Consider the following 25,153-nt stretch of genomic DNA (forward strand, 5'->3'; position numbering starts at 1 on the left):
TTAGGGTAGTGCGTTTGTCTTGGGGTCAGACGACCCATGTTTTATCCCCGCTCAGGGAGTCACTCATTCCCGCCGTTCACGTCCATACAGAACTAGAAATGTATTTTCCTCGCACTAATATCACCAATACTGTTGCCCAGCACTTTGTCAAACAACTCTTTGTTGTTCCTTTGGCATCTTTTAACTGACTACAGACCAACACCAACATCAACATGTACTTTTGTGATTTACTGTACTTTGTATTATACTGTAGCACGCTTGGAATGTTGCTTTGGGCCAATTAGCTAGGCAGACTGGAACTACAGTAACCAGTTAATAGGATTAAATAGGTGATCTGTTGCTCTGGTCTAGTCAGTAACTAGCCACACACTCCAGATGTGTTGCTCTGGTCTAGTCAGTAACTAGCCACACACTCCAGATCTGTTGCTCTGGTCTAGTCAATAACTAGCCACACACTCCAGATGTGTTGCGCTGGTCTAGTCAGTAACTAGCCACACACTCCAGATGTGTTTGTCTGGTCTAGTCAGTAACTAGCCACACACTCCAGATCTGTTGCTCTGGTCTAGTCAGTAACTAGCCACACACTCCAGATGTGTTGCTCTGGTCTAGTCAGTAACTAGCCACACACTCCAGATGTGTTGCGCTGGTCTAGTCAGTAACTAGCCACACACTCCAGATGTGTTGGTCTGGTCTAGTCAGTAATTAGCCACACACTCCAGATCTGTTGCTCTGGTCTAGTCAGTAACTAGCCACACACTCCAGATGTGTTGCTCTGGTCTAGTCAGTAACTAGCCACACACTCCAGATGTGTTGCGCTGGTCTAGTCAGTAACTAGCCACACACTCCAGATCTATTGCTCTGGTATAGTCAGTAACTAGCCACACACTCCAGATCTGTTGCTCTGGTCTAGTCAGTAACTAGCCACACACTCCAGATCTGTTGCTCTGGTCTAGTCAGTAACTAGCCAAACATTCCAGATCTGTTGCTCTGGTCTAGTCAGTAACTAGCCACACACTCCAGATGTGTCCGTGTTATCTGTTGCCATTAGAGTAAAATGGGCTCCCGAGTGGCGGAGCTGTCTAAGGCACTGCATCTCAGTGCTAGAGGTGTCACTACAGACCCTGGTTCGATTCCAGGCTGTATCACAACCGGCCGTGATTGGGAGTCCCATAGAGAGGCGCACAATTGGCCCAGCATCGTTAGGGTTTGGCCGGGGTAGCCGTCATTGTAAATAAGAAATTGTTCTTAACTGCCTAGTTAAATATATATATATTTTTTAAATGACTGAAAACCTGAACAATTGCAACATTATTCAGTCCACTTTGGTTTTAAGGACAACATCTTATCGTAGCTATGTTATTTAAGATTCAAATCCAAATTTAAAGGCCATTGCAAATGACAGCTTATTTTAGGTAATACACATCTGTTATTCAAACCCTGTTATTTTCCTACAGTGTGTGTATCAAACTTTTTCACAAACAGATTCCACCCATTAATCTGAAGGACATTTTAACCAAGTGGCACTTAGTTGAAGCATGTCTGTAGAGAGAGAGAGAGAGAGCTGTGTTGACTTCCTATGCCACTCTCCGCTCTGAGTGCCTTTAAATGCCTTTGTCCTTGAGGCAACATTGCTGCTAACTGCGGAAACAAACTCTCCCTCCATTTTAACAGCAGCAATGTTGAACAGGCCAGAAGAAGACAGGCAGATCATTTTACCAAGCAGATGTAGTGAGCACAAGGAATTGCAAATGTCTCAAGAGCCAATGTCTGTGTGTCTGTCTGTCTGTGTTGGGTTTGTTATGGTTGTTTGTCTGTCTGAGTGTGCGTGCAAGGGAGCCCTGCGTCCTTCAGCCCTGCTGTAAGACAGAGACAGGACTGTGTCAGGCTGTCACTCTGTCTTTACTTCACTGTGCTCCTATCCTCCCTGGGATAGTCTCCTTTCACCACACACACACACACACACACACACACACACACACACACACACACACACACACACACACACACACACACACACACACACACACACACACACACACACACACACACACACACACACACACACACACACACACACACACACACTACCCTTTACCTTCTACACTCCTGTTAAAGGAGACAACACAGAGAGGCGCTCTACATATCTCGTCATATTCACACATTCCTGTCCTCACCCCTGTGAGAGGAACGGTCCCAACTCCCCAACCACCTAACACTCCGTCCCTGTCCTCACCCCTGTGAGAGGAGCGGTCCCAGCTCCCCAAACACCTAACACTTCTGTCCCTGTCTTCACCCCTGTCAGATGAGCTGTCCCCAACCATCCAAACACCTTACACCCTGTCCCTGTCCCTGTCTTCCCACCAAACACTCTCCATCTCATCACCCCTGCCAGTGGGACACCAACGTACCCTTTTAACCCCCTATCTCCTTCTCTTCTCTCCCCTCTCTCTCTTTCTTCCAGGGAGGTGGAGTTTGTCCAGAAGGAGGATGCCGAAAGGAAGAGGCTGGAGGATGCAGAGAAGTCCCACCTGGAAGAGATCCAGGGACTGCAAGTCAGGGTAATATGCTCTCTCAATGGCCTTCCTCTATGGTCATCTAATCAATGCTGCTGAGTACATCCAGGTGGAGAGTGAAATTGATCTTGGGTCAGTTTAGCATCTTCCCCATTAATGGTTAGCGTTAGGATTGGGGGAGGGGAAGCTGATCCTAGATCTGTACCTAGGGAAACTACAATCCGGGGCGTAAACCCACAACCAAAGATCAGAGTTATTGACATGCTTATGGCTGTGTGATATGTTTATACCGGTAACTATACAAGTGTACATTATGTATCTGTATAAGTACAAGATAAACCCCTAATTCCCCCTAAACATAACATACCAGCCCACTAAACATAACATACCAGCCCACTAAACATAACATACCAGCCCACTAAACATAACATACCAGCCCACTAAACATAACATACCAGCCCACTAAACATAACATACCAGCCCACTAAACATAACATACCAGCCCACTAAACATAACATACCAGCCCACTAAACATACCATACCAGCCCACTAAACATAACATACCAGCCCACTAAACATAACATACCAGCCCACTAAACATAACATACCAGCCCACTAAACATAACATATCAGCCCACTAAACATAACATACCAGCCCACTAAACATAACATACCAGCCCACTAAACATAATATACCAGCCCACTAAACATACCAAACCAGCCCACTAAACATAACATACCAGCCCACTAAACATAACATACCAGCCCACTAAACATAACATACCAGCCCACTAAACATAACATACCAGCCCACTAAACATACCATACCAGCCCACCAAACATAACATACCAGCCCACTAAACATAACATACCAGCCCACTAAACATACCAAACCAGCCCACTAAACATAACATACCAGCCCACTAAACATAACATACCAGCCCACTAAACATAACATACCAGCCCACTAAACATAACATACCAGCCCACTAAACATACCATACCAGCCCACTAAACATAACATACCAGCCCACTAAACATACCAAACCAGCCCACTAAACATAACATACCAGCCCACCAAACATACCATACCAGCCCACTAAACTTACCAAACCAGCCCACTAAGCATACCATTCCAGCCCACCAAACATACCATACCAGCCCACTAAACATAACATACCAGCCCACCAAACATACCATTCCAGCCCACCAAACATACCATACCAGCCCACTAAACATACCATACCAGCCCACCAAACATACCATACCAGTCCACTAAACATACCATACCAGCCCACTAAACATACCATACAAGCCCACTAAGCATACCATTCCAGCCCACCAAACATACCATACCAGTCCACTAAACATACCATACCAGCCCACTAAACATACCATACCAGCCCACCAAACATACCATACCAGTCCACTAAACATACCATACCAGCCCACTAAACATACCATACAAGCCCACTAAGCATACCATTCCAGCCCACCAAACATACCATACCAGCCCACTAAACATACCATACCAGCCCACTAAACATACCATACCAGCCCACCAAACATACCATACCAGTCCACTAAACATAACATTCCAGCCCACTAAACATAACATACCAGCCACTAAACATAACATACCAGCCCAATAAACATTACATTCCAGCCCACTAAACATAACATACCAGCCCACTAAACATACCAGCCCACTAAACATACCATACCAGCCCACTAAACATACCATACCAGCCCACTAAGCATACCATTCTAGCCCACTAAACATACCATTCCAGCCCACTAAACATACCATACCAGCCCACCAAACATACCATACCAGCCCACCAAACATACCATACCAGCCCACCAAACATACCATACCAGCCCACCAAACATACCATACCAGCCCACTAAACATAACATACTGTACCAACCCACTAAACATAACATACCAGCCCACTAAACCTAACACACCAGCCCACTAAACCTAACATTCCAGCCCACTAAACATAACATACCAGCCACTAAACATAACATACCAGCCCAATAAACATTACATTCCAGCCCACTAAATATAACATACCAGCCCACTAAACATACCATACCAGCCCACTAAGCATACCATACCAGCCCACTAAACATACCATACCAGCCCACTAAACATACCATACCAGCCCACCAAACATACCATACCAGCCCACCAAACATACCATACCAGCCCACTAAACATAACATACTGTACCAACCCACTAAACATAACATAGCATACCAGCCCACAACACATAACATACCAGCCCACTAAACATAACATTCCAGCCCACTAAACATAACATACCAGCCCACTAAACATAACATACCAGCCCACTAAACCTAACATACCAGCCCACTAAACATAACATACCAACCCACTAAACATACCAGCCCACTAAACATAACATACCAGCCCACTAAACCTAACATTCCAGCCCACTAAACATAACATACCAGCCCACTAAACCTAACATTCCTGCCCACTAAACATAACATACCAACCCACTAAACATTACATACCAGCCCACTAAACATAACATACCAGCCACTAAACATAACATACCAGCCCACTAAACATAACATACCAGCCACCAAACATAACATTCCAGCCCACTAAACATAACATACCAGCCCACTAAACATAACATACCAGCCCACTAAACATAACGTACCAGCCCACTAAACATAACGTACCAGCCCACTAAACATAACGTACCAGCCCACTAAACATTACATACCAGCCCACTAAACATTACATACCAGCCCACTAAACATTACATACCAGCCCACTAAACATAACATACCAGCCCACTAAACATAACGTACCAGCCCACTAAACATTACATACCAGCCCACTAAACATTACATACCAGCCCACTAAACATTACATACCAGCCCACTAAACATAACATACCAGCCCACTAAACATAACATACCAGCCCACTAAACATACCATACCAGCCCACTAAACATAACGTACCAGCCCACTAAACATAACGTACCAGCCCACTAAACATAACATACCAGCCCACTAAACATTACATACCAGCCCACTAAACATTACATACCAGCCCACTAAACATTACATACCAGCCCACTAAACATTACATACCAGCCCACTAAACATAACATACCAGCCCACTAAACATAACATACCAGCCCACTAAACATAACATACCAGCCCACTAAATATACCATACCAGCCCACTAAACATAACATACCAGCCCACTAAACATAAGCACATTCATTTGATTACCACACTGGTTTGATTAGCACAGTGGTCTTCAAAACTCACCTTGCGGACCCCACAGATGTTTCACAATTTTGTTAACTAGCTCCCCTGATTTACCTAGTCCAGGGCTTTATGATTAGTTGACAATTAGAATCAAATCAATTTGTATGGGTCGCATACACATACAGTTGAAGTCGGAAGTTTACATACACTTTAGCCAAATTTATTTCAGCTTTTATTTCTTTCATCACATTCCCAGTGGGTCAGAAGTTTACATACACTCAATTAGTATTTGGTAGCATTGCCTTTAAATTGTTTAACTTGGGTCAAATGTTCCGGGTGGCCTTCCACAAACTTCCCACAACAAGTTGGGTGAAATTTGGCTCATTCCCTCCTGACAGAGCTGGTGTAACTGAGTCAGGTTTGTAGGCCTCCTTGCTCGCACATGCTTTTTCAGTTCTGCCCACAAATTTTCTATAGGATTGAGGTCAGGGCTTTGTGATGGCCACTCCAATACCTTGACTTTGTTTTCCTTAAGCCATTTTGCCACAACTTTGGAAGTATGCTTGGGGTCATTGTCCATTTGGAAGACCCATTTGCGACCAAGCTTTAACTTCCTGACTGATGTCTTGAGATGTTGCTTCAATATATCCACATAATTTTCGTACCTCATGATGCTATCTATTTTGTGAAGTGCACCAGCCCCTCCTGCAGCAAAGCACCCCCACAACATGATGCTGCCACTCCCGTGCTTCACGGTTGGGATGGTGTTCTTTGGCTTGCAAGCCTCCCCCTTTTTCCTCCAAACATAACGATGGTCATTATGGCCAAACAGTTCTATTTTTGTTTCATTAGTCCTGAGGACATTTCTCCAAAAAGTACGATATTTGTCCCCATTTACAGTTGCAAACTGTCGTCTGGCTTTTTTATGGCGATTTTGGAGCAGTGGCTTCTTCCTTGCTGAGCAGCCTTTCAGGTTATGTCGATATAGGACTCGTTTTACTTTGGATATAGATACTTTTGTACCTGTTTCCTCCAGCATCTTCACAAGGTCCTTTGCTGTTGTTCTGCGATTGATTTGCACTTTTTGCACCAAAGTACGTTCATCTCTAGGAGACAGAACGCGTCTCCTTCCTGAGCGGTATGACAACTGCGTGGTCCCATGGTGTTTATACTTGCTTACTATTGTTTATATAGATGAACGTGGTACCTTCAGGCATTTGTAAATTGCTCCCAAGTATGAATCAGACTTATGGAGGTCCACAATTTTTTTCTGAGGTCTTGGCTGGTTTCTTTTGATTTTCACATGATGTCAAGCAAAGAGGCACTGAGTTTGAAGGTAGGCCTTGAAATACATCCACAGGTACACCTCGAATTGACTCGAATTATGTCAATTAGCCTATCAGAAGATTCTAAAGCCATGACATCATTTTCGGGAATTTTCCAAGCGTTTTTCAAGGCACAGTCAACTTAGTGTATGTAAAATTCTGACCCACTAGAATTGTGATACAGTGAATTATAAGTGAAATAATCTGTCTGTAAACAGTTGTTGAAAAAATGACTTGTGTCATGTACAAAGTAGATGTCCTAACCGACTTGTCAAAACTATAGTTTGTTAACAAGAAATTTGTGGAGTGGTTGAAAAACAAGTTTTAATGACTCCAACCTAAGTGTATGTAAACTTACGACTTCAACTGTATTTAGCAGATGTTATTGCGGGTGTAGCGAAATGCTTCTGTTCCTAGCTCCAACAGTGCAGTAATATCTAACAATACACAACAATACAAACCTAAAAGTAAAATAATGGAAGTATAATGTGAGAAAGAACACACACAAAAAAAAAATACTGCAAAGTTTCTTAGGAGCTAGAAACTGAGCGGCCATGTCTACCGGCGCCATCTTATCAGGTACGCTAGCTCTGAAGTAGATCAAAGACATGGAACGGCTGTGGGTCAAACCACTGTCCCTGCTGGTACATGGTGTTACCAGTGGAGGGAGTCACCCTGCATGGGTCACTTACACTGAAACTCGAAACGGTTTCCTCACAGATTGCAGCCCTGGAGTTTGAGCTGATGCAACTGATGAAACAAAATGGCATCCAGGTGAACAACAACAACAACAGTGCCCAACAGAGTCCTGGGAAGGCCGGTCCTGCCAGAGGTGAGTCTCAGGGAGATGGGGAGATACAGAAATATGATGCTTACACTCTACTACTATTATAGCTATCTCCCTCCCCAGGCAATAATACCCCACACTGGTAATATAATACACATTACTGGTCATATTCAGATGATTCTGTAGTGAGTCACAGGGTGAGTCACAACAGGGGCCCTGTGACTAGTCATCCATTCATTCTCATCCCCCACTTCCCATTGAGCTTAAAAGACTCCAGTTGACTTCATTTACCTATCACTCTACATATATGTATATAATTTACCTCTCTACATCTATATCTATATCATTTACCTTTCTATATCTATATCATTTACCTCTCTACATCTATATCTGTATAATTTACCGCTCTACATCTATATCTATGTCATTTACCTCTCTACGTGTATATCTATGTCATTTACCTCTCTACGTCTATATCTATATAATTTACCTCTCTACGTCTATATCTATATGATTTAACTCTCTACATCTATATCTATATAATTTACCTTTCTATATCTATATCATTTACCTCTCTACATCTATATCTGTATAATTTACCTCTCTACATCTATATAATGTATCTCTCTACATGTATACCTATATAATTTACCTCTCTACGTCTATATCTATATAATTTACCTCTCTACGTCTATATCTATATGATTTACCTCTCTACATCTATATAATGTATCTCTCTACATTTATACCTATATAATTTACCTCTCTACGTCTATATGTATATATATAATTTACCTCTTTACATCTATATAATTTACCTCTACATTTATATCTATATAATTTACCTCTCTACATCTATATCTATATAATTTACCTCTCTACGTCTATATCTATATAATGTACCTCTCTACATCTATATTTATCTAATTTACCTCTCTATGTCTATATATCTATACTTTACCTCTCTACATCTATATACTTTACCTCTACATCTATATCTATGTACTTTACCTCTCTACATCTATATTATTTACTTCTCTATGTCAATATAATTTACATCTATTTCTATCTAATTTACCTCTCTACATCTATATCTAAATAATTTACCTCTCTACATCTATATCTATATTATTTACCTCTCTATGTCAATATAATTTACATCTATTTCTATCTAATTTACCTCTCTACATCTATATCTAAATAATTTACCTCTCTACATCTATATCTATATTATTTACCTCTATATGTCAATATAATTTACATCTATTTCTATCTAATTTACCTCTCTACATCTATATCTAAATAATTTACCTCTCTGTAACGATGTTCGTCTGAGGAAGAAGGAGTAGACCAAAGCGCAGCGTGGTACGTGTTCATGATGTTTATTAAAACCTGAACACTGGAACAAAAACAAAAGTGGAACAAAATGCAACAGTTCTGTCAGGTACTCACACAAAACAGAAAACAACTACCCACAAAACACAGGTGGGAAAAGGCTACCTAAGTATGGTTCTCAATCAGAGACAACGATAGACAGCCGCCTCTGATTGAGAACCACACCCGGCCAAACACATAGAAATAGACAACATAGAACAAAACATAGAATGCCCACCCCAACTCACGCCCTGACCAACCAAAATAGAGACATAAAAAGGATCTCTAAGGTCAGGGCGTGACACTCTCTACATCTATATCTATATTATTTATCTCTCTATATCAATATAATTTACCTCTATATCTATATAATTTTCCTCTCCATCTATATCTATATAATTTACCTCTCTACATCTATATCTATGATATTTACCTCTCTACAGCTATATCTATGCTATTTAACTCTCTACATGTATATCTATGTTATTTACCTCTCTCATCTACGTATATCATTTACCTCTACATCTATATAATTTACCTCTCTACATCTATATCTATATAATTTACCTCTACTGTTACGGCCGTCGAAAGAACTGGACCAAAGCGCAGCGTGGTGAGTGTACATATTCCCTTTATTAGAAATGACGCCGACAAAAACAATAAACAATACAAAACAACCGTGAAGCTTAAGGGCTATATGCCACAAACAAAGTTAACCTCCCATACAGAAAGGAGGGAAAAAGATACCTAAGTATGGTTCCCAATCAGAGAAAACGATAGACAGCTGTCCCTGATTGAGAACCATACCCGGCCAAAACAAAGAAATACAAAAACATAGAAAATAGAACATAGAATGCCCACCCAAATCACACCCTGACCAAACCCAAAATAGAGACATAAAAAGCTCTCTAAGGTCAGGGCGTGACAGTACCCAAATCCCCCCCAAGGTGCGGACTCCGGCCGCAAGACCGGAACCTATAGGGGAGGGTCTGGGTGGGCATCTATCCGCGGTGGCGGCTCTGGTGCGGGACGTAGACCTCGCTCCACCTCTGGCTCACCCCACTTTGGTGGCGCCTCTGGTGCGGGGACTCCCGTCGCCGACCCCGGACTGGGGACCCTCGTTGCGGGCCCCGGACTGAGCACCCTCGTTGCGGGCCCCGGACTGGGCACCCTCGTAGCGGGCCCCGGACTGGGCACCCTCGTAGCGGGCCCCGGACTGGGCACCCTCGTTGCGGGCCCCGGACTGGGGACCGTCGCCGGTGGCTCCGGACCGGAGACCGTCGCCGGAGGCTCCGGACCGGGGACCGTCGCCGGAGGCTCCGGACCGGGGACCGTCGCCGGAGGCTCCGGACCGGGGACCGTCGCTGGAGACTCCGGACTGGGGACCCTCACTGATGGGAGGAGACGTATAGACAGCCTGGTGCGTGGGGCTGCCACAGGGCCCACCAGGCTGGGGAGACATACAGGAGGCCTGGTCCTTAGAGGCACAGGATGAACCGGGCTGGGGGGAAGCACTGGAGATCTGGTGCGTAGCCTTGGCACCACTCTTCCAGGCTGAATGCCCACTTTAGCCCGGCACCTCCCGAGCGCAGGCACAGGTCGAACCGGGCTGTGGGGGAGCACTGGAGATCTGGTGCTTACCACGTGCACCTCTCCTTTTGGCTGCATGCCCACTTTAGCCCGGCACGTGCGGGAAGCTGGAACAGGCCGCACTGGGTTCTCCTGGCGAACTGGGGATACTGTGCGTAGAGCTGGCGCTGGATAACCCGGGCCGAAGAAACGCACCAACGACCAGGAGCGCTGAGCCTGCACAAGCCCTCCTGGCTGAATGCCAACTCTAGCACGGCAACTGCGGGGATCTTGCAGAGAGCGCACCGGGCTATGAGAGCACACTGGAGACACACGGCGCAGAGCCGCATAACCTGGTGCCTGACTAGTCACTCTCTCCCCACGGTAAGCACGGGGAGTTGGTTCAGGTCTATATTTGGGGGGGGTTGCCTCTCGTGCATGCTTCGCTGACTTGCCTCCTCATATCGCCGCCGCTCTGCTTTCGCTACCTCCAGTTCCCCCCTTGGACGGCGATACTCCCCAGCCTGCCTCCAGGGTCCCTTACCTTCCAGGATATCCTCCCATGTCCAGGAGTCCCTTTCACCACGCTGCTTGGTTCTTTGGTGGTGGGAAGTTCTGTCACGGCCGTCAAAGGAAGTGGACCAAAGCGCAGCGTGGTGAGCGTACATATTCCTTTTATTAGAAATGACACCGACAAAAACAAGAAACAATACAAAACAACCGTGAAGCTTAAGGGCTATGTGCCACAAACAAAGTTAACCTCCCACACAGAAAGAGGAAAAAGGGCTACCTAAGTATGTTTCCCAATCAGAGACAACGATAGACAGCTGTCCCTGATTGAAAACCATACCCGGCCAAAATAAAGAAATACAAAAACATAGAAAATAGAACATAGAATGCCCACCCAAATCACACCCTGACCAAACCCAAAATAGAGACATAAAAAGCTCTCTAAGGTCAGGGCGTGACATCTACATCCTACAGTACCAGTCAAAAGTTTTAGAACACCTACTCATTCAAGGGTTTTTCTTTATTTTTACTATTTTCTACATTGTAGAATAATAGTGAAGACATATAAGCGCAGCAATGCCCACATGGTAGCAGGCTATAAGCGCAGCAATGCCCACATGGTAGCAGGCTATAAGCGCAGAAATGCCCACATGGTAGCAGGCTATATGCGCAGAAATGCCCACATGGTAGCAGGCTAAAAGCACCGTTATCAAAAGTGCAAATGCAATTTTGCGTGTAATGCTTTTATTATAAAGGTGCATTTTTAAGGTGAAAATTATCTTCAACAAACTTGAAACTGTATATGCCAGTTATGCTCTATACCCCTTGTAAAGCCGATAAAAGTGCTTAATTTTAAGAAGTTATGTGGCCACTTTAGTTGTGATAGAAACCTTATTAAAACATATGGGCTAGGCTACATGAGGTGTGTGACTATGATTCGAAAAAGTCGCCAAAAACAAAGGAATTGTTTCTTATGCTGGGCATCATTCACAAGTGACAATATATCATTCACAAGTTATAGGCTAATATTGTCACCCATCAGACTATTCTTGATTTAATCTTGTCTTTACATATACTAAATAATATACAGTACCAGTCGAAAGTTTGGACACACCTACTCATTCAAGGGTTTTTCTTTATTTTTCTTTTTTCTACATTGTAGAATAATAGTGAAGACATCAACACTATGAAATAACACATATGGAATCATGTAGTAACCAAAAAAGTGTTGAACAAATCAAAATATATTTTATATTTGAGATTCTTCAAAGTAGCCACCCTTTGCCTTGATGACAGCTCTGCACACTGTTGGCATTCTCTCAACCAGCTTCATGAGGTAGTCACCTGGAATGCATTTCAATTAACATGTGTCTTGTTAAAAGTTCATTTGTGGAATTGATTTCCTTATTGCGTTTGAGCCAATCAGTTGTGTTGTGACAAGGTAGGGGTGGTATACAGAAGATAGTCCATATTATGGCAAGAACAACTCAGATATGCAAAGAGAAAGAAAAGTCCATCATTACTTTAAGACATGATGGTCAGTCAATCCGGAAAATGTCAAGAACTTTGAAAGTTTCTTCAAGTGCAGTCACAAAAACCATCAAGCGCTATGATGAAACTGGCTCTCATGAGGACCGCTACAGGAAAGGAAGACCCAGAGTTACCTCTGCTGCAGAGGATAAGTTCATTAGTTACCAGCCTCAGAAATTGCAGCCCAAATAAATGCTTCACAGAGTTCAAGTAACAGGCACATCCCAACATCAGCTGTTCAGATGAGACTGCGTGAATCAGGCCTTCATGGTCAAATTTCTTAGGCCAAGAAACACGAGTAATGGACATTAGCCAGTGGAAATCTGTCCTTTGGTCTGATGAGTCCAATTTTGAGATTTTTGGTTCCAACCACCGTGTGTTTGTGAGACGCAGAGTAGGTGTGGTTCCCACCATGAAGCATGGAGGAGGAGGTGTGATTGTGTGGGTGTGCTTTGCTGGTGACACTGTCTGTGATTTATTTAGAATTCAAGGCACACTTAACCAGCATGGCTACCACAGCATTCTGCAACGATACGCCATCCCTTCTGGTTTGCACTTAGTGGGACTATCATTTGTTTTTCAACAGGTCAATGACCCAACACACCTCCAGGCTGTGTAAGGGCTATTTGACCAGGAAGGAGAGGGATGGAGTGCTGCATCAGATGACCTGGCCTCCACAATCACCCGAACTCAACCCAATTGAGATGGTTTGGGATGAGTTGGACCTCAGAGTGAAGGAAAAGCAGCCAACAATTGCTGAGCATATGTGGGAACTCCTTCAAGACTGTTGGAAAAGCATTCCAGGTGAAGCTGTTTGAGAGAATGCCAAGCATGTGCAAAGCTGTCATCAAGGCAAAGGCTGGTTACTTTGAAGAATTTAAAATATAAAATGTATTTTGATTTGTTTAACACTTTTTTGATTACTACGATTCCGTATGTGTTATTTCATCATTTTGATGTCTTCACTATTATTCTACAATGTAGAAAATAGTAAAAATAAAGAAAAACCCTTGAATGAGTAGGTGTCAGTAGGTGTCCAAACATTTGACTGGTACTGTATATCTATATAATTGACCTCTCTATATCTATATAATTTACCTCTCTACATCTATGTCTATATAATTTATCTCTCAACATATATATTTATAATTTACCTCTCTACATCTATATCTATATTATTTACCTCTCTACATCTATATCTATATCATTTACATAGATATAGACCAAGATCAGGCCGCGGCCCTGGTCAAAAGTAGTGCACTATATAGGGAATAAGGTGCCATTTGAGATGAACACACTGTGTAGATGATGCATTGTTTACAGTATGTACTGTGAGGGAGATTCAGGACAATATTTCCATAAATGTTATTGCCAATGTAACAAGGACAGCTTGTCCCCCCATCACAATGTCCCTGCCTTAGCTATAAGTCTCTATCAGGGTATTTCAATAGACGACAATGGAGGCTGTAGAGACAAATTACATATCCTTAGGAGGGGTTGATGTGTTAGTGTCACTCAAACCCTGAGATACACCCTACAGCTCTCCTATCAGCTCGTTTCCTATTTCCTATGCCCTCAAACTGTGCTGTTATTGCTTTAGTAGGGACATGGAGAGGCAGACAGGACTGTGTCTGACTCCATGTTATTTGGGATGCAGCTTGTGTTACTGCATACTGTCAACACTAGCTCCAAGACATATAGTACCAAAGGCTTGAGATTTGTTTTTGGATTAAAGCTTGTTTTGCTTGTTGCTCCTTTTTTAGCAAATCCATCTTACTCTTTTTTTTGTCACTGTGCATTACCTCTGAATGCACTTTGAACTTTGACCTCGTACTCCAATGCCACTTCAGTTAACAAACAAACAAACAGTAAACAAATACAAAACAAATTCTGGCCGTAACACGTAAACACACGTCTGGGTTTTGGGATGTGTCCCAAATGGCACCCTATTCTCTATTCTCTATGGGCCCTGAAAAGAAGTAGTGCACTGTGGAGGGGCTCCTGAGTGGCGCAGCGGTCTAAAGCACTGCATCTCAGTGCTAGAGGCGTCACTACAGACCCAGGCTGTATCACAGCGGTCTAAGGCACTGTATGTCAGTGCTAGAGGCGTCACTACAGACCCAGGCTGTATCATAGCGGTCTAAGGCACTGTATGTCAGTGCTAGAGGCGTCACTACAGACCCAGGCTGTATCATAGTGGTCTAAGGCACTGCATCTCAGTGCTAGAGGCGTCACTACAGACCCAGGCTGTATCACAGCGGTCTAAAGCACTGTATCTCAGTGCTAGAGGCGTCACTACAGACCCAGGCTGTATCATAGCGGTCTAAGGCACTGTATGTCAGTGCTAGAGGCGTCACTACAGACCCAGGCTGTATCATAGTGGTCTAAGGCACTGCATCTCAGTGCTAGAGGCGTCACTACAGACCCATGCTGTATCACAGTGGTCTAAAGCACTGTATCTCAGTGCTAGAGGCGTCACTACAGACCCAGGCTGTATCACAGCGGTCTAAAGCACTGTATCTCAGTGCTAGAGGCGTCACTACAGACCCAGGCTGTATCATAGCGGTCTAAGGCACTGCATCTCAGTGCTAGAGGCGTCACTACAGACCCATGCTGTATCACAGTGGTCTAAGGGTACTGTATCTCAGTGCTAGAGGCGTCACTACAGACCCAGGCTGTATCACAGCGGTCTAAGGCACTGCATCTCAGTGCTAGAGGCGTCACTACAGACCCATGCTGTATCACAGTGGTCTAAAGCACTGTATCTCAGTGCTAGAGGCGTCACTACAGACCCATGCTGTATCACAGTGGTCTAAAGCACTGTATCTCAGTGCTAGAGGCGTCACTACAGACCCAGGCTGTATCACAGCGGTCTAAAGCACTGCATCTCAGTGCTAGAGGCATCACTACAGACCCTGGTTTGATTCCAGGCTATATCACAACTGGCCGTGATTGGGAGTCCCATAGGGCAGCGCACAACTGGCCCATCATCGTCCGGGGTAGGCTGTCATTGTAAATAAGAATTTGTTTTTAGCTGACTTCGTTAAATTAAAAATGGAGTAGGGTTCCTTTGGGAGACTTTTACTGGCCTTTTTTTTTCTTCTGTGCTCCTCCAGCTTCTTCTCCCAGGCCCAGTATGTTATAATGGATTACAGTGGCCCTTGATCTGCTATCTCCATAATTGGCTTGATAAGGGGACAATGGGCAGTCTCTGAATACTGATCCAGATCTGGAGAGACTGAATGAGACAGTTCAATAAGCAATATCAGTAAGAGAGACGGGGGGAGGGAGGGAGAGAGAGGGAGGGAGGGAGGGAGAGATTACCTCTGCCATGATGACAACAGCTTCTTCTGTGGCGTTGTGTGTATTTGTGTGTAGCTATACGTTCTGTAGATCTACATTTCAATAGGATCTGATGACAAACCGTCTCTCTTTTATCACAGACTTGCTTTAGAATTACATTAAAATGTATATCATCCAAGTGGACCTTTATTAGCCTGGTCCCAGATCTGTTTGTGCTATCATATCAACTCCTTGTCATGTCAAACATACCTGGGATCAGGCTAGACCTTTATGACTGTTGAACACATGTAACTAAGGATGGTTGTGTTGTGTGTGTTGTTCCAGAGATGAGTGAGGCGCTTCCCCACGCTGGTAGCAGACAGAGACTCTCCAGAGGACTACTATGGGACAGCATCAGCTCTACAGAGGGAGAGGTTAGTATGGACACACACAAACACACACACAAACACCTCTGTTCAGCCTTTTAATATCCACAACAATGATAACATTAATAATATCTGCTATAATCACCACCAGATGTTGTATCAACATTACTCATTGAAAATGAATTGAACTGTTTTCACATGTACTTATATGTTTTATTTAAAGTTAATTACACTGACAGTGTTTGTGTGGTTAGCCATGTCCGTCCTCTGACCTTATAAAAAAGCCTTTATGTAATGTATTAATTGCTGGCTACAAGTCAGTGCCCTGCGACACATCAATCTAATCCTGAGTGGTGGCAAAGCCTATTCCCCCTCCTTACTGAGATAATTGCTGGTAAAGTCTCTTTTGGAGAACACTCTTTCCCATTTATAAGATCTGTCCCTTACTGAGCAAAAATAATGAACAGGGCTTTGTCCCAAATTCCACCCTATTCCCTTTATAGAGCACTAGTAGTGTACTGTATAGGGAATAGGGTGCTTTTTGGGACGTGACCCAGGAATATATAGGCTTAAAAATCCAGGGAGACAGACAGTCACCTGCCGCTATACTGGAGACAGAAAGTCACCTACCACTATACTGGAGACAGACAGTCACCGGCCACTATACTGGAGACAGACAGTCACCGGCCACTATACTGGATATACTGGAGACAGACAGTCACCGGCTACTACTGGAGACAGACAGTCACCGGCCACTATACTGGAGACAGACAGTCACCTGCCACTATACTGGAGACAGACAGTCACGGCCACTATACTGGAGACAGACAGTCACCGGCCACTATACTGGAGACAGACAGTCACCGGCCACTATACTGGAGACAGACAGTCACCGGCCACTATACTGGAGACAGACAGTCACCGGCTACTACTGGAGACAGACAGTCACCGGCCACTATACTGGAGACAGACAGTCACCTGCCACTATACTGGAGACAGACAGTCACCTGCCACTATACTGGAAACAGGCAGTCACCGGCCACTATACTGGAGACAGACAGTCACCGGCCACTATACTGGAGACAGACAGTCACCACCACTATACTGGAGACAGACAGTCACCGGCCACTATACTGGAGACAGACAGTTACCTGCCACTATACTGGAGACAGACAGTCACCTGCCACTATACTGGAAACAGACAGTCACCGGCCACTATACTGGAGACAGACAGTCACCGGCCACTATACTGGAGACAGACAGTCACCGGCCACTACTGGAGACAGACAGTCACCGTCCACTATACTGGAGACAGACAGTCACCGCCCACTATACTGGAGACAGACAGTCACCTGCCACTATACTGGAGACAGGCAGTCACCGGCCACTATACTGGAGACAGACAGTCACCGCCACTATACTGGAGACAGACAGTCACCGGCCACTATACTGGAGACAGACAGTCACCGGCCACTATACTGGAGACAGACAGTCACCGGCTACTACTGGAGACAGACAGTCACCGGCCACTATACTGGAGACAGACAGTCACCGGCCACTATACTGGATATACTGGAGACAGACAGTCACCGGCTACTACTGGAGACAGACAGTCACCGGCCACTATACTGGAGACAGACAGTCACCTGCCACTATACTGGAGACAGACAGTCACCGGCCACTATACTGGAGACAGACAGTCACCGGCTACTACTGGAGACAGACAGTCACCGGCCACTATACTGGAGACAGACAGTCACCTGCCACTATACTGGAGACAGACAGTCACCTGCCACTATACTGGAAACAGGCAGTCACCGGCCACTATACTGGAGACAGACAGTCACCGGCCACTATACTGGAGACAGACAGTCACCACCACTATACTGGAGACAGACAGTCACCGGCCACTATACTGGAGACAGACAGTTACCTGCCACTATACTGGAGACAGACAGTCACCTGCCACTATACTGGAAACAGACAGTCACCGGCCACTATACTGGAGACAGACAGTCACCGGCCACTATACTGGAGACAGACAGTCACCGGCCACTACTGGAGACAGACAGTCACCGTCCACTATACTGGAGACAGACAGTCACCGCCCACTATACTGGAGACAGACAGTCACCTGCCACTATACTGGAGACAGGCAGTCACCGGCCACTATACTGGAGACAGACAGTCACCGCCACTATACTGGAGACAGACAGTCACCGGCCACTATACTGGAGACAGACAGTCACCGGCCACTATACTGGAGACAGACAGTCACCGGCTACTACTGGAGACAGACAGTCACCGGCCACTATACTGGAGACAGACAGTCACCGGCCACTATACTGGATATACTGGAGACAGACAGTCACCGGCTACTACTGGAGACAGACAGTCACCGGCCACTATACTGGAGACAGACAGTCACCTGCCACTATACTGGAGACAGACAGTCACGGCCACTATACTGGAGACAGACAGTCACCGGCCACTATACTGGAGACAGACAGTCACCGGCCACTATACTGGAGACAGACAGTCACCGGCCACTATACTGGAGACAGACAGTCACCTGCCACTATACTGGAGACAGACAGTCACCTGCCACTATACTGGAAACAGGCAGTCACCGGCCACTATACTGGAGACAGACAGTCACCGGCCACTATACTGGAGACAGACAGTCACCACCACTATACTGGAGACAGACAGTCACCGGCCACTATACTGGAGACAGACAGTTACCTGCCACTATACTGGAGACAGACAGTCACCTGCCACTATACTGGAGACAGACAGTCACCGGCCACTATACTGGAGACAGACAGTCACCGGCCACTATACTGGAGACAGACAGTCACCGGCCACTACTGGAGACAGACAGTCACCGTCCACTATACTGGAGACAGACAGTCACCGCCACTATACTGGAGACAGACAGTCACCTGCCACTATACTGGAGACAGGCAGTCACCGGCCACTATACTGGAGACAGACAGTCACCGCCACTATACTGGAGACAGACAGTCACCGGCCACTATACTGGAGACAGACAGTCACCGGCCACTATACTGGAGACAGACAGTCACCTGCCACTATACTGGAGACAGACAGTCACGGCCACTATACTGGAGACAGACAGTCACCGGCCACTATACTGGAGACAGAGAGTCACCGGCCACTATACTGGAGACAGACAGTCACCTGCCACTATACTGGAGACAGACAGTCACCTGCCACTATACTGGAGACAGACAGTCACCTGCCACTATACTGGAGACAGACAGTCACCTGCCACTATACTGGAGACAGACAGTCACCGGCCACTATACTGGAGACAGACAGTCACCGCCACTATACTGGAGACAGACAGTCACCGGCCACTATACTGGAGACAGACAGTCACCGGCCACTATACTGGAGACAGACAGTCACCGCCACTATACTGGAGACAGACAGTCACCGGCCACTATACTGGAGACAGACAGTCACCTGCCACTATACTGGAGACAGACAGTCACCTGCCACTATACTGGAGACAGACAGTCACCGTCCACTATACTGGAGACACAGTCACCGTCCACTATACTGGAGACAGACAGTCACCTGCCACTATATTGGAGACAGACAGTCCCCGTCCACTATACTGGAGACAGACAGTCACCGGCCACTATACTGGAGACAGACAGTCACCGGCCACTATACTGGAGACAGACAGTCACCGGCCACTATACTGGAGACAGACAGTCACCGGCTACTACTGGAGACAGACAGTCACCGGCCACTATACTGGAGACAGACAGTCACCGGCCACTATACTGGAGACAGACAGTCACCGGCCACTATACTGGAGACAGACAGTCACCGGCCACTATACTGGAGACAGACAGTCACCGGCCACTATACTGGAGACAGACAGTCACCGGCCACTATACTGGAGACAGACAGTCACCGGCCACTATACTGGAGACAGACAGTCACCGGCCACTATACTGGAGACAGACAGTCACCGGCCACTATACTGGAGACAGACAGTCACCGGCCACTATACTGGAGACAGACAGTCACCGGCCACTATACTGGAGACAGACAGTCACCGGCCACTATACTGGAGACAGACAGTCACCGGCCACTATACTGGAGACAGACAGTCACCTGCCACTATACTGGAGACAGACAGTCCCCGTCCACTATACTGGAGACAGACAGTCACCGGCCACTATACTGGAGACAGACAGTCACCGGCCACTGTACTGGAGACAGACAGTCACCGGCTACTACTGGAGACAGACAGTCACCGGCCACTATACTGGAGACAGACAGTCACCGGCCACTATACTGGAGACAGACAGTCACCGGCCACTATACTGGAGACAGACAGTCACAGGCCACTATACTGGAGACAGACAGTCACCGGCCACTATACTGGAGACAGACAGTCACCGGCCACTATACTGGAGGAAATCATGCAATTGGTGTGTAATCTTTACTACGGTAAGATAACGACCTCCGGATAATGGTACATAGAGAGAGAGAGGGAGAGAGAGAGAGAGGGAGAGAGGACATGTTTAATTTACTGAGTTAGGTAGATGTCAGGTGCCTTAGGGTGAACTGTCTCAGTGTCTCTCTTTTTCTGATAGCATTGTTAAAGTAAATGTCTCTATCGCTGTGTTCATCTCTGTCTCTCTTTCTATCCCTACTTCCATCTTTCTCCTTCTCTATTGATCCATCCTCACTCTGTCCCCCCTTCTCACTTCCCCGTCTCTCCAGGCATCAGAGGGCCCTGGCAGTACTCATTCGTCCATCCGGAGTGCAGCCTCCAGTACTGTGGATGAGTTCAGACCCTCCAGGGCCCCTGGCAGTGCTGAGGACTCCCCCAGACATACCCTCCTCCAGCAGGCTGCAGACAACGACGGTCAGTGTAGAACCACATCATAAAATATTTAATCGTTCATCACTATAGATACAGGAGCCTCCTTCCCTATGGTCCGTTCTGGCTTGGACAAAGCTTACTTACCCTAAACTATTTTACTTGTGTTTTTTAAGTGAACTGGTACACACATGTTTAAGGCTAGCATCTCAAGAATATGAGTGTGGAACCCGAATTATCGCTCAGATCTCCCATTGTCTTCAATTATGATTTACAAGAAAGTCTTAGTCACATGCTTGATTCCAATGTAGGTTATCACTATCTTTGCTGTATGTTTGCATATATTTGCTGAACCCCTGATGATGTGTGCAGGGTCTCAGTCTCCTGTGGTGTCCAGCCCCTCTCTCAGCCTGGAGGAGAAGACCATCAGGAGAGGTCTGGACCCACTGATACGAAGCAAAGGGAAGGACCCCAGAAGCTCACCTGGAAACAGGTACTAACCACCTCCCTGCCGCTGTGTTCCTCTGACTCCAGGGTGAAGTTTCCCCTAGGTACAGATCTAGCTTCCCCTCCCATCCTAACCTTAAAAGGGGGAAATGCTAAACTGACCCCAGATGAGCGTCTAGAGATTGTAGTGATATTGTTAGAGAGGGTAAAGAAAATGATCAACCCTGCCGAAAGGAAAAGAGTAGGATAGATAGAGACCCCCATCAGCAGAAGAGACTGCCCATAGTGTAGCCGTTTGGCCAGATAGCCAGTGGAGCGAAAGGATAAGGCACTCCATATCTATCAAATGTATTTATAAAGCCCTTTTTACATCAGCAGATGCCACAAAGTGCTGTACAGAAACCCAGCCTAAAACCCCAAACAGCAAGCAATGCAGATGTAGAAGCACGGTGGCTAGGAAAAACTCCCTAAAAAGGCAGGAACCTAGGAAGAAACCTAGAGAGTAACCAGGCTCTGAGGGGTGGCCAGTCCTCTTCTGGCTGTGCCGGGTGGAGATTATAAGAGTACATGGCCATTTAAGGCCAGATTGTTCTTTAAGATGGTCAAACGTTCATAGATGACCAGCAGGGTCAAATAATAATAATCACAGTGGTTGTAGATGGTGCAGTACCTTTGGAGTAAATGACAGGTGGCTTTTCATAGCCGAGCATTAAGAGGTCGAGACAGTAGGTGCGGTAGAGAGAGAGAGAGTTAAAAACAGCAGGTCCAGGACAAGGTAGCACATCCGGTGAACAGGTCAGGGTTCCCTAGCCGCAGGCAGAACTGGAGCAGCAGCATGACCAGGTGGACTGGGGACAGCCAGGAGTCATCAGGCTAGGTAGTCCTGAGGCATGATCCTAGGGCTCAGGTCCTCCAGGAGGGGAGAGAGAGAATTAGAGGGAGCATACTTAAATTCACACAGGACACCAGATAGGACAGGAGAATTACACCAGATATAACAGACTGACTCTAGCCCCATGGCACATAGACTATTGGAGCATAGAGACTGGAGACTGAGACCATGTATAACACACGTCACAGCACAGGGGTAACCCAACCAAATAATACCTCATACGAAAATAATGGATGAATGTGTTGGGGTGTTTTCATAGACAAACAAAGGCCTTAAAATGTCCAAACTCTTCTTGGCCAAATGTCAATAGTACCACACCAAATCAATACACTTCAAACAACAATAAACTTGCACGCAACCTCCCTTTTACTAAAATGTCAACCCAAATATGCCTGGCAGGAAAATAATAGTCCAACGACACTGAACATTAAAGGGAGGTCATTGAAAAAAACAGAAAGTCTGCTGCAGTGTAAAGCACTGAAAGGAAAATGAGAGTAAGAGAGAGAAAGGGGTCTTAGCTGTTGACTTCAGGCTTTCAGTTGCACTGACTGTCTGTCAAATACACCTGATGGTTGGTTTGTTTGTCAAAGCTTCACAACAATGTTGCTACCACTCCATGCAATCAATGATAGGAGCGGCCCCAAAAGATACACCGGCAATTGACTTAAACACTTTAAAAACTAAGCACGCTGAAAATAAACATGACTTCTGCAGAGTTGCACACACTGTGAAACTGCCCCGCCAACCCAGAGCTCTCCACAGAGAGCCAGAAGAGCTATATTTTGACTGCTGATGCGCTCATAAAGTGGCAGCACACGGTGAAGGCTCCGTGCAGGATTTCGCCACAAGGTTACTACCCGTTCCTTTGACTGCTGTGCTGTTAGATACTGTATACTTAGACTGTCTGAGATCCATACTGAGGGCTTACTCTACAATGTTTTCCAGCTGTTGCAGACGGTGTGTCTGTGTGTGTGTGTGTGTGTGTGTGTGTGTGTGTGTGTGTGTGTGTGTGTGTGTGTGTGTGTGTGTGTGTGTGTGTGTGTGTGTGTGTGTGTGTGTGTGTGTGTGTGTGTGTGTGTGTGTGTGTGTGTGTGTGTGTGTGTGTGTGTGTCTGTGACTGGTCATTTAAATCCCCACTGTGGGTCAGACTCTGAGACTGTCTGTATGACTGAGTGAGCCTGACTCTGGTTGGCTGGCAGCAGTTGCTGTGGTTGAAGAAAGCAACACAGCTGGGACTCCTACACAACACACAGGGGTAACTGCACACCCATCCCACCAAACCCACCCCTCCATCCCAACCAAACCACCCCTCCATCCCGCCAACCCACCCCTCCATCCCACCAACCCACCCCTCCATCCCACCAACCCACCCCTCCATCCCACCAAACCCACCCCTCCATCCCACCAACCCACCCCTCCATCCCACCAACCCACCCCTCCATCCCACCAACCCACCCCTCCATCCCACCAACCCACCCCTCCATCCCACCAACCCACCCCTCCATCCCACCAACCCACCCCTCCATCCCACCAAACCCACCCCTCCATCCCACCAAACCCACCCCTCCATCCCACGAACCCACCACTCCATCCCACCAACCCACCCCTCCATCCCACCAACCCACCCCTCCATCCCACCAACCCACCCCTCCATCCCACCAACCCACCCCTCCATCCCACCGACCCACCCCTCCATCCCACCAACCCACCCCTCCATCCCACCAAACCCACCCCTCCATCCCACCAAACCCACCCCTCCATCCCACCAAACCCACCCCTCCATCCCACCAAACCCACCCCTCCATCCCACCAACCCACCCCTCCATCCCACCAAACCCACCCCTCCATCACACCAACCCACCCCTCCATCCCACCAAACCCACCCCTCCATCCCACCAACCCACCAAACCCACACCTCCATCCCACCAAACCCACCCCTCCATCCCAGCAACCCACCCCTCCATCCCACCAACCCACCCCTCCATCCCACCAAACCCACCCCTCCATCCCACCAACCCACCCCTCCATCCCACCAACCCACCCCTCCATCCCACCAAACCCACCCCTCCATCCCACCAAACCCACCCCTCCATCCCACCAACCCACCCCTCCATCCCACCAAACCCACCCCTCCATCACACCAACCCACCCCTCCATCCCACCAAACCCACCCCTCCATCCCACCAACCCACCCCTCCATCCCACCAACCCACCCCTCCATCCCACCAAACCCACCCCTCCATCCCACCAAACCCACCCCTCCATCCCACCAAACCCACCCCTCCATCCCACCAACCCACCCCTCCATCCCACCAAACCCACCCCTCCATCCCACCAAACCCACCCCTCCATCACACCAAACCCACCCCTCCATCCCAGCAACCCACCCCTCCATCACACCAAC

The 25,153-nt window shown here is 46.6% G+C and overlaps 1 protein-coding gene across 1 annotated transcript in view; it reads left to right on the forward strand.

Annotated features, from left to right (window-relative positions):
* ppp1r9a (protein phosphatase 1, regulatory subunit 9A) overlaps window positions 1-25,153 on the forward strand; it is a 146,731-nt gene that overhangs the window by 112,905 nt on the left and 8,673 nt on the right. The window contains exons 10-14 of the mRNA XM_038966459.1: window positions 2,462-2,558; window positions 7,823-7,934; window positions 16,500-16,588; window positions 21,311-21,455; window positions 21,783-21,903. Coding sequence (XP_038822387.1) covers window positions 2,462-2,558; window positions 7,823-7,934; window positions 16,500-16,588; window positions 21,311-21,455; window positions 21,783-21,903 — 564 coding nt within the window. The remainder of the gene's footprint in view (window positions 1-2,461; window positions 2,559-7,822; window positions 7,935-16,499; window positions 16,589-21,310; window positions 21,456-21,782; window positions 21,904-25,153) is intronic.

This window comes from Salvelinus namaycush, chromosome 27, assembly GCF_016432855.1.
Source record: "Salvelinus namaycush isolate Seneca chromosome 27, SaNama_1.0, whole genome shotgun sequence".
Taxonomy (NCBI): domain Eukaryota; kingdom Metazoa; phylum Chordata; class Actinopteri; order Salmoniformes; family Salmonidae; genus Salvelinus; species Salvelinus namaycush.